The sequence below is a fragment of the Zingiber officinale genome, chromosome 1A, assembly GCF_018446385.1.
Source record: "Zingiber officinale cultivar Zhangliang chromosome 1A, Zo_v1.1, whole genome shotgun sequence".
NCBI lineage: Eukaryota > Viridiplantae > Streptophyta > Magnoliopsida > Zingiberales > Zingiberaceae > Zingiber > Zingiber officinale.
The window spans coordinates 176603454-176617359 of record NC_055987.1 but is presented as its reverse complement, the minus strand read 5'-3'; the positions used below and the strand labels follow the sequence as shown (position 1 = coordinate 176617359).

The 13906-nt window shown below is 35.9% G+C and overlaps 2 protein-coding genes across 3 annotated transcripts; both read left to right on the top strand.

Annotated features, from left to right (window-relative positions):
• The first annotated feature begins 2847 nt into the window (after positions 1 to 2847).
• Positions 2848 to 5238, top strand: LOC122038495. Of its 2 annotated transcripts, none has more exons than XM_042598267.1 (7): positions 2848 to 3163; positions 3291 to 3380; positions 3796 to 4013; positions 4113 to 4233; positions 4312 to 4397; positions 4553 to 4644; positions 4789 to 5238. In XM_042598267.1, the coding sequence occupies exons 3-7, from the start codon at positions 3829 to 3831 to the stop codon at positions 5046 to 5048; spliced, it is 744 nt and encodes a 247-aa protein (XP_042454201.1). In that variant the 5' UTR covers positions 2848 to 3163; positions 3291 to 3380; positions 3796 to 3828; the 3' UTR covers positions 5049 to 5238. The 2 variants fall into 2 exon arrangements, with proteins under 2 accessions (XP_042454201.1, XP_042454199.1); XM_042598265.1 differs by having other exon boundaries at positions 2849 to 3163; positions 3291 to 3510; positions 4789 to 5237.
• A 2141-nt stretch (positions 5239 to 7379) lies between these two features.
• LOC122038493 (probable RNA helicase SDE3) lies at positions 7380 to 13384 on the top strand. The gene is made up of 3 exons (XM_042598264.1): positions 7380 to 8578; positions 11810 to 12034; positions 12273 to 13384. Exons 1-3 carry the CDS (start codon positions 7496 to 7498, stop codon positions 13203 to 13205), a joined length of 2241 nt encoding a protein of 746 aa, XP_042454198.1. The 5' UTR covers positions 7380 to 7495; the 3' UTR covers positions 13206 to 13384.
• Positions 13385 to 13906: the final 522 nt, after the last annotated feature.

Below are 13906 nucleotides of genomic sequence, written 5' to 3'. Positions count from 1 at the left end.
TGGCAAATTGTCGGATATCTGATACATAAGAACCGTCAAATATAAGGTTGGGTGTAGGGTCCTGATATTATTACATTATTTGATTTAATAGGATGGGATAATTTTTTACCTTGAATCCGATTCATGATCATCCCTAAATGTGATACGGTAACATAGAGAATGTGGTTCTCGGATAATAACGGGAGGTTACCATGTGGTAAAAGGATAATTTTTTACCTCAATAATTAAATGAATCCGATTCATGATTATCCCTAAATGTGATATTGTAACATAGAGAATGTGGTTGCTCGGATAATAACGGGAGGTTACCATGTGGTAAAAAGATGATTCCCTCGCCCCCAGCGCCCCCATTAACCAGTCCCTAGGCCAACACGGAGGAGGTAAATCACGGGTGGCTACTAGCCATTAGTGCAAATGGCCAAGACATGGGGAAGGTTATGCTCGGTCACGCCGAGTTTCGACCCCAAAATCTCATATGATAACACCCCATATTTTAATCATCGCACCACCCCGAGAGGACATAACGGGAGGTTACCATGTATCATAGAGAATGTGATTGCTCAGATAATAATTGGAGATATTATAATAGTGATTGCTTGGATAATAATTGGAGGGTATTGTAGCAATGATTGCTCGGATAATACTTAGAGGTTGCTATAGCAATGATTCCTCGAATTACAATTGGAGGTTTCTATAGCAACTAAGTTTACCGTAGCAATTATCTCTCAGATAATAATTGGACGTACTGCAAGCAGCGATTGCCCTGATAATATTTGGAGGAATTGTAGCCGTGAAGGTTATTGTAGCAGTTAGGATAATAATGGATAGTTACTCTAGCTCCAAGCATTTTGGTTGCTTGGGTAAAATTTTATCCTATTGCTTGGTGATCTAGGTTGCCTAGAGGATCCTCGTCATATTGATCGGAGGAACTTAACCCTATTGCTCGGTAGATTTTGACTATATTACTCGGCAGATCTTGCCTCAAATATTTGGATGGAAATAATTTGAATTTGAGAAAAGATAATCCCATGATTTGGAGATAAATTTAGTTATCATCATATGCCCCTCTTTCAAGTCGGATTGAGGATCAAAATAGAATAAAATATAATAAAAAAGTATTTAAAAATTCTTAATTCAGAAATAATCTGATTATCATCAATCTTTTTATAGATGATTGTGAGATTGACCGTAAATCTGATTACCATCAATTTTTTCATAGATGATTGTAAAATTGACCGTGTGAGATGCTGAAAGTGGCGTTTGACGTTTTTCATAAAGCTCATTTATTTTAGCTAGAAGATTAATTACAATTTTTAGCATGAGTTAATAAAGTTTTAGGGTTATATTAATAATATTAAAACAAATTATTACACCCATTCCAAATTGATCTTTTTTTTTAAAAAAAAAGAGCATGATCTATTTATATCGTAAAAGGGTATTATTTTTTATTTGAAATATCCTTGTGCTCATTTTAAAAAATATTTCATCATAACTACTGTAAAGTGGCACAGTTTTAATTGAAGTTATCCATGCCGTTAGAATAATATGTCTTCGTGGAATAATTTGGACCAAAATTGCAGCATTTTCGAACAACATCTTTGCTCAAGTTTATTAAAATTGCATCATCATGGAACAACAACTTTGATCAAAATTACTTCAAGGCGGTGTAACTTTTTAAAACTGATCAAAATTGTTCTAAAGTTGTGTAATTTTACTCAAAGTTCTTTTAAGGTGATGCAACTTTAGTTAAAGTTATTTTAAGATGATGAAATTTTAATCAAAAATTATTTTAAGATAGAGTATAGAGGACTATTTTAAATATTAAATTATAGATAGAGTGCTGATTTAATAATTATTTAAAAAAGAAAAGCTTTTTTTTAACTATATGGATAAAAATATGCTTTCTGCCACCAAAATTTATTAAATTTTAAAGCTTAAATCTCTTGCGGTCATCAGAATTTAATCCTTTTATAATTTATTAAATAGATCTGATGCCCCATGCAACTCTGAAACATTGTATTTAAAAAATCGTATAAATTTAAATATCAATCCACATCGAAAATGAATTTTTTAAAACAGCCGGATCAAAGTCAACATGTCATTAAAATCGATCCTAATGAATTATAATAATAATAATAATTATTATTAATAATCTAAATATTTTGTATTCCCTATATTTTAAATCTTGAGTGCATGAGAAATGTGCTTATTATTTATTAAAATAAAAGGTGAAACCGTTGCTCTTAGGATTGTCCCACATTTTCTAAAATAGTTAAAAAAAAGGGGCATTTATTATAGTACAATAACCTTTTATGTCAGACACCGATCTATTTTAGAATTAACTAAAGTTCTACCAGAGCAAACGTCAACATAAATATCAACTGCCCTAACTCATATACTGGACAAATAATCATTTCTCACTATAAAAAATAAAGAATTAATATTATTTCAAAAAGATTTATTAACTTCTAAGATATATTAGAACAACAATCAATGCAAAATACCAATTGTTCCACTCCGGGGCAAAAAATTATTTCTCACTCTAACAAAAAAAACAAAGAATTATTATTATTTCAAAAGGATTTATTAAACTTTTTTTTTTTTTTTTTTTTTTTTGCCCTTACTGGATTACCTGATACGCTATGCCAACTCAATAGATATCAACTCTTGCCGAGTTTCTTGACTTTTTCATGAAATTTTCTTCTAGAAGATATATATATACATTCCAAAAAAGTTATCATACTTCTCTAAGAAACTAATCCAAATCATCAGATAATTTGGAGAAAAAAAGACATGGTTGAAGATCTTATCCTGACCTGAATTCAAATACCAGCATTAATTAATTGTTTTTCAACTCCATGCTCTTCACCTTTTCCACCAACTTGTTGATGCCATTGATAACTCCAATTCTGTCTCTGTTTCCTCTCCAACAGCAGTTCCTGAAACCTATCAGTTTCATATGCTGATCCAAAGTCAAACGTTTACACTCGGTGATTCCTGCAACCTCCATCTCCTATCTTCCAGTTTAAGACGGAGAAAAGAAAAGATTTGACTGCCTCGTAAGCTTTTCTGGCTTTCTCTCCATGTTGAGCGAATGACCAATCGCCGAACACCAATCTGTTTCCTCCAAAATTTGACTTTTGGGAGCAATATCGGAGACAAGGTCAAGCAGCTTAAATCTCGCTCCCAACTTTGCAAGAATAATAGGAGAGAGGAGATCTTATTCCTCAATCCCTAAAACGGAGGAAAAAAGCTTTCTTTTTTGTTCTAATTCTTCTTTTTCTCGTTAGGGGGAGCGAAAGAATCAATTTTTGCTCGAAAGGCGAGACGAGAATGACGCTGGGAGGCGAGGAGCTTGTCAAGGTTGAATCTTGCGTAAGGTTTGCGCTCCTGTAACGCTAGTCTATTTCTTTCCCTCTCATAATGACGGAGAAATGGCGAGGCCGCTCCAATCTCCAGAGTTTCCTCGACTCCACCACTCCTTCGATGCCGTCCCACAAACTCCCCAAGGTCTCACTCTTTTCTTGACCTGCTGGTATCTCATAAACATGCCTCCGCACTGTTTGATCTTTTTCCTAAGATATTTTTGGTTTTGCTAAGACGCTTCGCATATCTGCACAAATTTATGATGAAATCTATCATTTTTTTTATTGTGTGCGCGTGTGTGTGTGTGTAAGAACGCATAGTTTTAGTAGTTAAGAATAACATTTGAAACTATCTAATTGATGCTCACTTGTTACTTCAACTACACACAATTCATGTGCTTTTAGTTATCTGAGTTACAACTCTTCACAGTCATGGTGTCGAGACCTGAACAATCTTTGGCAAATGGTCGGAAAGGACAGTGTCGAGTTCTTCAACCTTGGAGACTTATGGGAGCAGTACTGTGAATGGAGTGCTTATGGCGCCGGCGTCCCGGTCTGCCTACAAAGTGAGGAGATGGTTGTGCAATATTATGTGCCATACCTATCTAGTGTTCAGATTTACACTAACAAAGCTCCTGCGGGTGCCAGGTTCTCCATCTGTACCTATTCATTGATTACTGAGTAGTTATAATTTCAGATTCAATGGAAGGCTGCAATTTAGTTGGACTGGTTGTTGTTATGGATTAGGGATGTTAAGCAGAATGGTGGGAATAATACTGTTAGTTGGAATGGTGAGCAAGTTGGACACTTATACTTAGAGTTTTCTGAAAGTACTTCCCCTTATGGAAGAGTTCCTCTTCTAGACAAGGTAAGTTGTGCTTATGAGGTTAGTTCTTCTAAACATTTTCAATTTCTTGCTTTCTAATTCTTCTCTTATTTGGGATAGGTACTCGAGTTGTCTCATTCACACCCAGGTTTGTTTTCTTTCAAGAGTACAGAACTCTCACCAGCCAGTTGGATGTCTGTAGCCTGGTATGCCATACCTACATTTTTTCACTGAATGTTACCTACAACTTTTCACTTTTATCGTTGATTATGTTTGGAAGTATAACAAAGGAAATGCTTTGATCTGAAAGTTATAAATGAGCATTATTTTATTTCAAGGTTCAATTACTTTTGTCAAACAGGTATCCTATTTATCATATCCCAACAAGACGTAGCGTGAAGGAGTTGTCTGTGTGTTTCTTGACTTATCATACCTTGTCCTCTTTCTTTCAAGGTATGTCTTTATTTTGAGGTCAAGGTGTGTACTTAGTAAAAGTAGTGTAAGTATTTATCTCGGAAAGCCTACTATCAACTAACATTCTAGTTTATAACTAGTAATGTGTATGAGATTATCAACTGAATTACTGGAATCTTACAGATGAGGTTCATGGAAGCATAACTGATTTGAATTTTATCCAATCTGGGAAGAATGAATTCAGATCTAAGGAAAAGTGCAGCCGCATCTATCTTCCTCCATTTGGATTGGCAACTTACAAGCTTCAGGGGAACCTTTGGACAATGCCAGAATCAGGAGACCAGGAAAGAATCACCTCTCTATTTACTGCTGCAGATTCATGGCTGAAGAAGCTCAAAGTCCAACACCATGACTTCACTTACTTTACCACACACTTTCTTTGAGCATATAGAATTAGTGAAAGGAATCTATTAGATTATAATTGAGTGTTTGAATTACAGGAAACAGAAAATTCTAGACTAGATATGTTTATAGATTTTCTCCATTGCATCTATTCTGAACTAAATCTTAAAGTAGTTTCTGAAGTAGAGGCTCATTTATTCTTTTCAACAGATGTGGTTCTTTGGGACCAAAAAACTGAATTTATTAGATAGTCTAGGAATGACTTCCTTGGACAAATCCAATGAACTGAGATCTGTTGCACTTATATAACATTCTATGGAAGGAGTGTGCATAAACTTTCCTTTTGGGTATTGGTTCGTAACACAAACAAACCCATGATAGTTAGTCCTTTCAATTGATCTTCCAAACCTTGAATCATATTTCTAGATCTAACTAAATCATTCATTTTTTGTATAAAATTAAAATTGTACATCTTCTCGAGTACACATTTCTTTCTTGTTTTTTTTTCTGTGATTTGGTTACTTTATCTTGATACTTGTAGTGGTTCGGAGTTTCCCTTTTTTTGACGTCTTCTTTAATTTGGCTTTTTTACTTGAGGACATCGATCTTGATAGTGACCTTTTTCCCTGTAAGCAAAGCCTATAATATGTTTTTGAAATTTAGAGTACCTTCCATAGTTGAGACTGAGATTTGAAGGAACTATGGTGCTTTCCTTTACTACTGGTTCGATGAGATTTAAAGTTCTGGCTTTCCTCTTTAGAGGTGGAGGTAGGAGTCAATGGTCTTTCGTCTTCGACTACTCCATCAATAACAAGTGGTTCTTCTTGTAGCACTCTTTTGGTGATTCATGCACTAATGTGGGATTTTCATGAATCATAACTAATTTGTCCTACAACTTCTTTGTGTCCACATACTCACCAATCGTGAGCAAATCTTCATTAAGCAAAGTACAGCCTAATAGTTTCATTACCTTTTACCTTGAACTTCTTCTTCTCGAGCGCTTTCCCTTCTTTGACTTTTGGTGCTTGAAATCTTTTTTTATGCTTATCTAACATTCAAAGTGAATGTAGAAGTAGTGCGCTATCATCTTTTACTAATAATAGAGACTTCTTCATATGGTAGAGGTGGAAGATAAAAGTAGTTGGCCATTTCGATGGGATGTCGATTTGATATTTTGGAGAATTTAGTTTGATGCCAAAAGCAAGATCGAGTGTGATGATATAGGAAGGGTGAATAGTGCAATAGGAGAAATTTAGAAGTAAAATAATAAATGTAGTGGAAATATAAATACAAGAAACACATATATTTACATAGTTTGGAACCCCTTGCCGCATATGAACTTGTGTGGTGAGTCAACTCTTAGAAGCTACTTTCTTAAAAATCTTCTTTAGTCAAAGGAAAAAAAAATCTCACGGTGAGCACATTTATTATAATTTTATATTGCCTAATTGAACATTTATTGATCGTCTAAGTATATGTTCGTACTCTTTTAAACGTGTCATTTAAGTTTTAAAATAATTTTACGATAAAAAAAAATCTGACATTCTCCTCTATTTTAATAATGTTGTATGTATTCTATTTAAAATATTTTTCTCAATTTCTTCATCTTTATAATAAAATATATTATGATTATGTTCACATAACTTAGCTAAATATTTAGCTCTCAGTTGATCCATCTAGACTTAGTTGCCAAGACTCAATTTCTTGGCAAGACTTTAACTGTTAGCTAACTCCTTTGAACTTTCTTCATCTAGTTTCCAACTAGATATTCTTTGCATGGTTCTCAACTAGGTTTTCCGCTATCTAGATTTATAGATTTCATATTTTCTCATAAATTATTATTTTAAATATTTTATTATTTAGAAAAACAAACTTAAAATAAAAATTAAAAAATTAGAAAAAATGAGAAAGAAGCGGCTCCTGAAATAAAGAGAAATGAGGAAAATGAGGAAGCTTCCTCTCTTGTAGTGAGGAGGCTCCTTCACGGGAGCCATGTAGACTATGGAAAATTTTATGTGAATGCTCTAACAATAGCAGGTGACCGACGTGTTATTGTTGTTTTCTATTATCGTTATGGGCAGGTGAGAGTGCAAGATTGGAAGAGTAAATATTCCCGAAAAAATCAAAGCGAACATAGTTTCGATGATAAATTAAAACAAACTCCGCCTTTAATGATTTTTTTTTTTTTAAAAATCATGACGCGCGGTCAGTCAAAGTCTACAATGATTCTCTCCTACATCTACAACAGCGAACACAGACAGCAATGCAACTGAATTTAATCATTGAAAAGTTGATCAATCAGAAATCATAATTGTTTGTTTGGCAATCGAATTAAAACAGGCGATCTGTTCTTCCTTCGCTACAAACTACAAAGACTTCATGTTTCAAGTCCGCGGAAGCATTCTCATGTACGAGAAAAAGCAGTGACTGTCTCCACTAAGTCTCTGCTCCTTTGTTCGTCTCTCCAGACTAGAGATCGAGATCGAGCATGGGGTGCTTCCTCGATGTGTTGCGCTGCATCTTCTGCTGCAGAGATGACGACGACGCTTTCGATCGATTAAACGTGAGTAGGTGGAGCAGCAGCAGCACCAACCACTGGGGAAACTACCATCGCGTCGAGGATTTTCCGATACGATCGCCGTTGCTATCTAGAAATTCCTCATCGTCGGTGTCGTATCCGTGCAAGCCTTCAGTGACTTCTCCGCCGTTAAATGCTTCTGTTTCTCCGTCCCCCTCTTTGCTATCTAGGTTTTCCACCGCCTCCGGTCCTCTCCCATCGAAGCAGCCTAACGATTCTGCCCCAAAAGTTTCTTCCGGAGCTTCCCGATCTTCTTCTTCCCCACCGAAATCGAAGACTTTGCCTTTCAGTCCACTGTCTTCATCTCGCCCATCGGAATCGAAGACTTTACCTTTCAGTTCACAGTTCCAACAGGCTGATGCCAGTTGGAGATCGCCGGGAACAACCACGAGCAAGCAAAAGCACACGCCTGACGCAAGAGACGGAAATCCTGAACTGAATGGGAAGATTTCTGCCAAGGTGCCTGATTCCACTCACATTTGGGTTACGCATCAGGCCACGACGAAGCCCTCTAAACCCTCCTTAAATGCTTCTGCTTCTCCCTTGACCTCTTCAGTCTCATCCAAACATCCTGCCTCATCATCGCATGGGCCTTCCACTCTAGTCTGGAAAAAGCGTCAATCGACCTCGAATTACCATGACAAATCTTCGCTTTTGTCATCGACTACTCTTCCATCAAATACCTCCAACTTCACAGATACGTTTGAATCTTCTTTCCAAAAGCAACAGACACGGAAACCTGAGATTAGTCGTCATGATTTTACTCTGATATTTAAGGACTACTCTTCCGACTCTTCATCATCTACTACTCCCCACTCATCCGAGGCTTCTCCATTTTCCAAAAAACGTACACTTGCTGAAAGATACGAGATCCCTGAGGATATCGAGGAGCTGATCAAGATCGATATGTTGCCTGCAATGATGCCATTAAACCCACACGGTTATGCTGATTATTTCCGTATTTTGCTTTACGCAGAAGATTATGAACTCGAGGTACTCTCTTGTCACAAAGCGAATCCTCATTTCTTGGCATTAATATTACTAAGGCTGATCACTTTTCTAACAGTTTAAGCTTTTGAGGTTGTCACTTCTGAATCAAATATGCAAAGGTGATCTATAATTTTGTTCAAATTATAGGGGGAATAAGTTGATGAATCAAATCATGAGAAACTCTTAGAAAGCGTGAGAAGAATAAGATATGGAAAATGAACTATTGAAACATAATTTGACTATATGCTGAACAGATCAACTATAGATTCTTTCTAAAAGAGATTACTAATGGAGAAATATTGAGAAAGGAATATGTGTATGTATGCTCATTCGCACATAACTTTTCATTGACAAAAAGGTTTGTGATGGACTTTCTACATAGTTATTATGGTGGATTTTAGATGAAATATATAGCAATTATATCAATGTAATGAATGCTATAAGAATAATAATATAATTATTAGTGTGAGGGATATTGAAAATAAATTAGTTTCCTATAATTATAGGTTTACAGAAAGATTTAGCTTAACACAGATTATGTTTCAGTAATATTAGATTGACTTGCTATTCCTAAAGAAGATAAGCAATTTTGATGTATTTTACTTAGAAATTATGTTGTCTCATTTGATAAGAGTATAGATAGAATAAAGTTAAAAGCTGAAAATGTGGAGAGAAATTTTGGAAGTAAAAATTTAAATTAAGTGGAGCTAAGATATATATACATATATATATGAATTATAGTTTTGACTATAAGAAAAGGAAAGGCAGGGAATATGTATGCATATGGCAATTAAAGGAGTCTTAGAAATGTTGGATAGATTATACAAAGAAAAATTGATGAATGTGTCATTAATAGGATATGGAAGTTCAAAATAGAAGGAAAAAAAATTGGAGTCCCATGTAATCATCACGTGCTCAGGTCAAAAGGAGAAGAGCTGATAATATTTAAGACACCTCAATACAATAGAGTTGTCGAGCGGATGAATGGCCATTGTGGAGAAAATGAGGAGCATGTTATGATGACACAATCATCTGAGTTTCTTTGAAGGGAGACAATGAAATAGCATATTTATTGACTAGTTCCCCCATCAATTGAATAGTTCCTCCATCAATTCTATTAGTTTGTTAGAGTGAGCTTACAATGAAAATAATATATGTTATAATCATATGAGAATAGTTGGTTGTAGGGCTTTTATTCACTGTGCCATGAGGACCTTGATATTCATTCTATATAGAAATGTAGTGTGTAGTTGTACATTTATGATCCTGAATAGAAGAAGATAATAAGAAGTAGAGAAATAGACCTCCATTAGCATGAGGCTATAGTGATATAGAGAGGTCAAAGAAGACTTGCAATTTACCTAAAGTAAAATTGTAGATCTCCCAGCAGTTTCTACTCATTTATAGTCTACTCCTGAATCAATAACTGGCCTGGAGTTTTTATATATAAGTGGCTAGGTGTGGAATAAAATGTGACAATATAGTCAGAAAAAGATGTAGCACTGGGGAGCAACTTCCACCAATTGTTAACCTTATAGTAAAGAGGTTGAATAGAACAAATGGAGCCAAATTGAATGCAAGAGGTACAATGCTATGCAAATAAAGATCTTTGGATAAAAATTATGCAAGAAGAGATGAAATCTCTTTGTTGAGTTGCCACATGATATATAATCTATAAAGAACAAATGGGTGATTGAGTTGAAGAAAGGTCACAATAAGTTGTTTCAATACAAGCTCATCCAATGGTAAAAGGGTTCGGTCGAAAGAAGGGTATTGTCTTTGTTCAGAGCTTTTTTCCACTTATGAAGATAACATCTATTCAAGTTGTGTTGGGTCGGGAAACTAGCTTGAATCATGAGCTTGGACAGTGTGATGCCAAGTTCGCTTTCTTGCATGGACTTTGAGTAGGAGATATATATGGAGAAGCCATCTGAATTTTAAGATAAGAGGAAGAAACATATGGTTGAAGAAGAGCTTGTTATAGTATACAACTAGAAACTGATATGAAAAGGTAGACTCCCATTTACTAGCTTAGGCTACTAAAGAGAAGATTTTGATTCATGTGTAAATTTTAGATTATACTCACATGGTAATCTTGATATCCTATTCCTCTATGTGGATGATATGTTAATTATATGGTATGATAGTATTATGATTGATTAGTTGAAGAAGAGTTAGTAGATCATATAATATATAGAATTTGGTGCTAACCATATGCATTCTAGGTATAGAAATTCCTCAAGATGAAAAGCTAGACAGTTGTGGCTCTTATAAGAGAAATATGTTGAACAAGTTTTAGAAAGGTTCAACATATAGATGCTGAGGCAGTCACAACTCTCTTATCCAGTCATTTTAAGTTGACTAAAGGTACTAGGGAGATCTCAGAAGTAGAGATGGCAAAGATTCTGTATTCCTTTTCAATTGGATCACACATGTATACTATGGTAGTAAACTAAGTGGATCTTCAAGTGTTTTAAAGGTATGATAGGTTAGCACTATGCTTTGAGGATGATAGTATACTCTTCAGATTTAAACATGAAAGGGAAAGAGGATGGGTGGAAGTCCACTTTAAGTTATTTGTTCACCATTATAGGGGGGGGGGGGGGGTTTATTTTTTCGCAAACCAAATTGTAAAAATAATTTGTGTGCTTGTGTTTTGGACTCTTTTACAATTTTGATGTTTTTTCCCATACAGCTAAGCACATATAGAGATATTCTTCAACCCAAGAGGATGTAGTCAAAAAGAATTATCTTGTAGCCTTTTGCAATTTCTTTTACAAATATTGGTCTGCATCAATCAAAAGATGCATATGTTCATTAACATGGTCTGGTCAGAAGGTGCATATATTGATCCATATTATCTATACTTATGTTTGCTATCAGCGATCACCCACCTCTCTTTCTAGTCCTCCATTTTCTCTTTGATCTATACACCTTAGAACATTATTTCCAAAGATTGGGAATGCTGAATAGCAAACCTGGGGTTTGTTGTATAATTTGCTAAATACAAGCAAATTTTTTTTAATGTTGTCAAGTGGTATTCTTTTATTCTTACCAAACTGAAATATTGTCAACACAGAACTCTTGCACATTCTTTTCATTACTGTAGTATTGCATTTCTATATAGCTTATTACCTCAAAAATTTTAAATCAGTTTCTATCTTTGATGTATTGTTTAATTCAGTTTCTTTCATGCTATTGGTCTCAATTTACCATGCTGATCTTTTTACATAGAAATGGAGCGAATATTTACTGGAAGGAGTTACTCTCGAGTTGCGAGAAAAGAAAGACTCTAAAATTCATAATTTGAGAGAGACTTCTAAGACAAAAAACCGTCGGAATGATCAACACTCTTTTGTAGCATTCGAGATTGAAGCTGTTCATGAAAGACCTTATCTTTTATCAAGAGATTTTGTCTTTGTGCAGCCCTCAGACCAGATATCTGCTGAACGTTTCAAGGTTTGTTTCTCAGATTCTTCTTAATGTGCAATGGAAATGTTGAGCTATACTTCCAGCATTGCATCATGATATTTAGATATTTTATGTGCCCTAAAGATAGTCTTGAAGGTGCTATGCTTTAACACAACATTCGAGACAATTTTATCTTTTCACCTGTGACATACTTGTGTAGTCTTGGTTTATCATCTAACATTTAGATCTCTTGCTCTCTTTTTTCCATTTTATCCAAAAAAACCAGGGAGTCATTGTTTGTGTGGTAAAGAGCAGAACTGTTTTAGTAGAGTTTGGACGCGATTTTCACAAACAACATTCATCAACGAAAAAGTATAATGTTAGCTTCTCCTTCAATAGAGTTTGCTTGAAAAGATCTCATATTGCAATCTCAGCTGCAACAAATCCTTTGCTGTGTAAGATCCTCTTCCCAAATCCCAAAGGCATTACTGATTATGCAAGCTCGGATGGGAACATGGTTTCTCCAACCATCCAGTCTTCCATTAAGCATTATCATGTAATTCGAAGAATCCTAAACCGTAAAGGTCTTGTCCCCTATCTCATAGAAGGACCCCTCGCCTACGAGTTTGGAGAACTCACTGCCACTGGGAAATTTATTCAAGAAGCAGTCATCCAAATACACAGGAATGTTGTTAGCTCCAAAATACTAATATGCACTCCGAGGAACATGACGTGCGATGCATTGATGAGGAGTTTACTCGACGAGATTCCAAAGACCAAGTTGTTCCGAGCTAATGCTACCTTCCGAGACATGGAACTTGTGCCAGATGACATTATGCCAACATGCCTGTTTAAAGGGGAGTGCTTCACTTGTCCTCCTGTTGATAGGCTCAGAGAATTCAACATTGTTTCTTCCACCTACATGAGTAGTTTCAGACTTCACAATGCGGGAATTGAAGCCAACCATTTTAGTCACATTTTCTTGGTGGATGCATCTTCTTCGATGGAGCCTGAAGCGATTGTGGCTCTTGCAAATCTAGTTTGTGAGAAGACTGTCATCGTAATTACAGGCTCGATGAATGATTTTCCACGTTGGGTGAGATCAGAAATTGGGAGGAGAAGGAATGGACTGAGGAGATCATTGTTCCATAGGCTTATGGAGATTGAACCCTACTCTTCTATAGATTCTAAGCATGCAGCCAGCATTAGATCTGGCTAGCAGAATGTATATAGTAAAATTATAGTGTCATTTCATATATAAAATAAGTTGTATGTGTATATTAATCCTCAGATGAGAACTGAAACTATGCCATGGCAAAATCACGACAATTGTACATGTTTTTGCACACTATAAGCAAACCTCAAGACAAGTCTTCCATTGAGGTTGTTTTTTCTTTATTTGTTATGCAATGTGTGCAAATTTATCAGCATTTTTAGTAAGTATTATCGGTTAGAAATGTTGGAATAAATAATATGTTGTCGGAGATTTATGGGGTATTAGTTGAATTTAAACTACACTGAATTAAATTCAACTTACAGTTGAAATGACATGAGCGGATAATCTCAGGCTACCAGCAGATGTTGATTTCTGCTAATTGTTGAGTGCAGACCAAGCTTCGAGTCCGAGCAGATTTAATGGACGGGCGGGCAAGTAGTAGATTGGCCGACCAGACAGTAAGGCCGAGCAAGTTCGGTCAGACAGAGAGCAGACTGAGTGAGAGGCCGGCCAGACAAGAAGACAGGCCGAGCGGTCAGAGAGGCAGGTTGGGCGAAGCAGGTCAAGCGGCTGAAGGAGTAGAGGAGCTCGAGTGGGCGAACAACCTCCTGAGCGGGAAAAAGGACTGAGGCTTGCGAGAGTCGTAATTTCCTTGAAACAGATTCACTCATCTCCGGATGTACTTCGAGGCTCACTAGGGTCGT

Excerpts from the sequence above, each read along its gene's own strand:
- LOC122038495 (XM_042598265.1), top strand. The coding sequence starts at position 3,424 with ATGACGGAGAAATGGCGAGGCCGCTCCAATCTCCAGAGTTTCCTCGAC. Across the intron at positions 3,511-3,795 it reads CGTCCCACAAACTCCCCAAG|TCATGGTGTCGAGACCTGAA; the intron begins GTCTCACTCTTT and ends AACTCTTCACAG. Across the intron at positions 4,014-4,112 it reads AAAGCTCCTGCGGGTGCCAG|GGATGTTAAGCAGAATGGTG; the intron begins GTTCTCCATCTG and ends GTTATGGATTAG.
- LOC122038493 (XM_042598264.1), top strand. The coding sequence starts at position 7,496 with ATGGGGTGCTTCCTCGATGTGTTGCGCTGCATCTTCTGCTGCAGAGAT. Across the intron at positions 8,579-11,809 it reads CAGAAGATTATGAACTCGAG|AAATGGAGCGAATATTTACT; the intron begins GTACTCTCTTGT and ends CTTTTTACATAG. Across the intron at positions 12,035-12,272 it reads TATCTGCTGAACGTTTCAAG|GGAGTCATTGTTTGTGTGGT; the intron begins GTTTGTTTCTCA and ends CAAAAAAACCAG.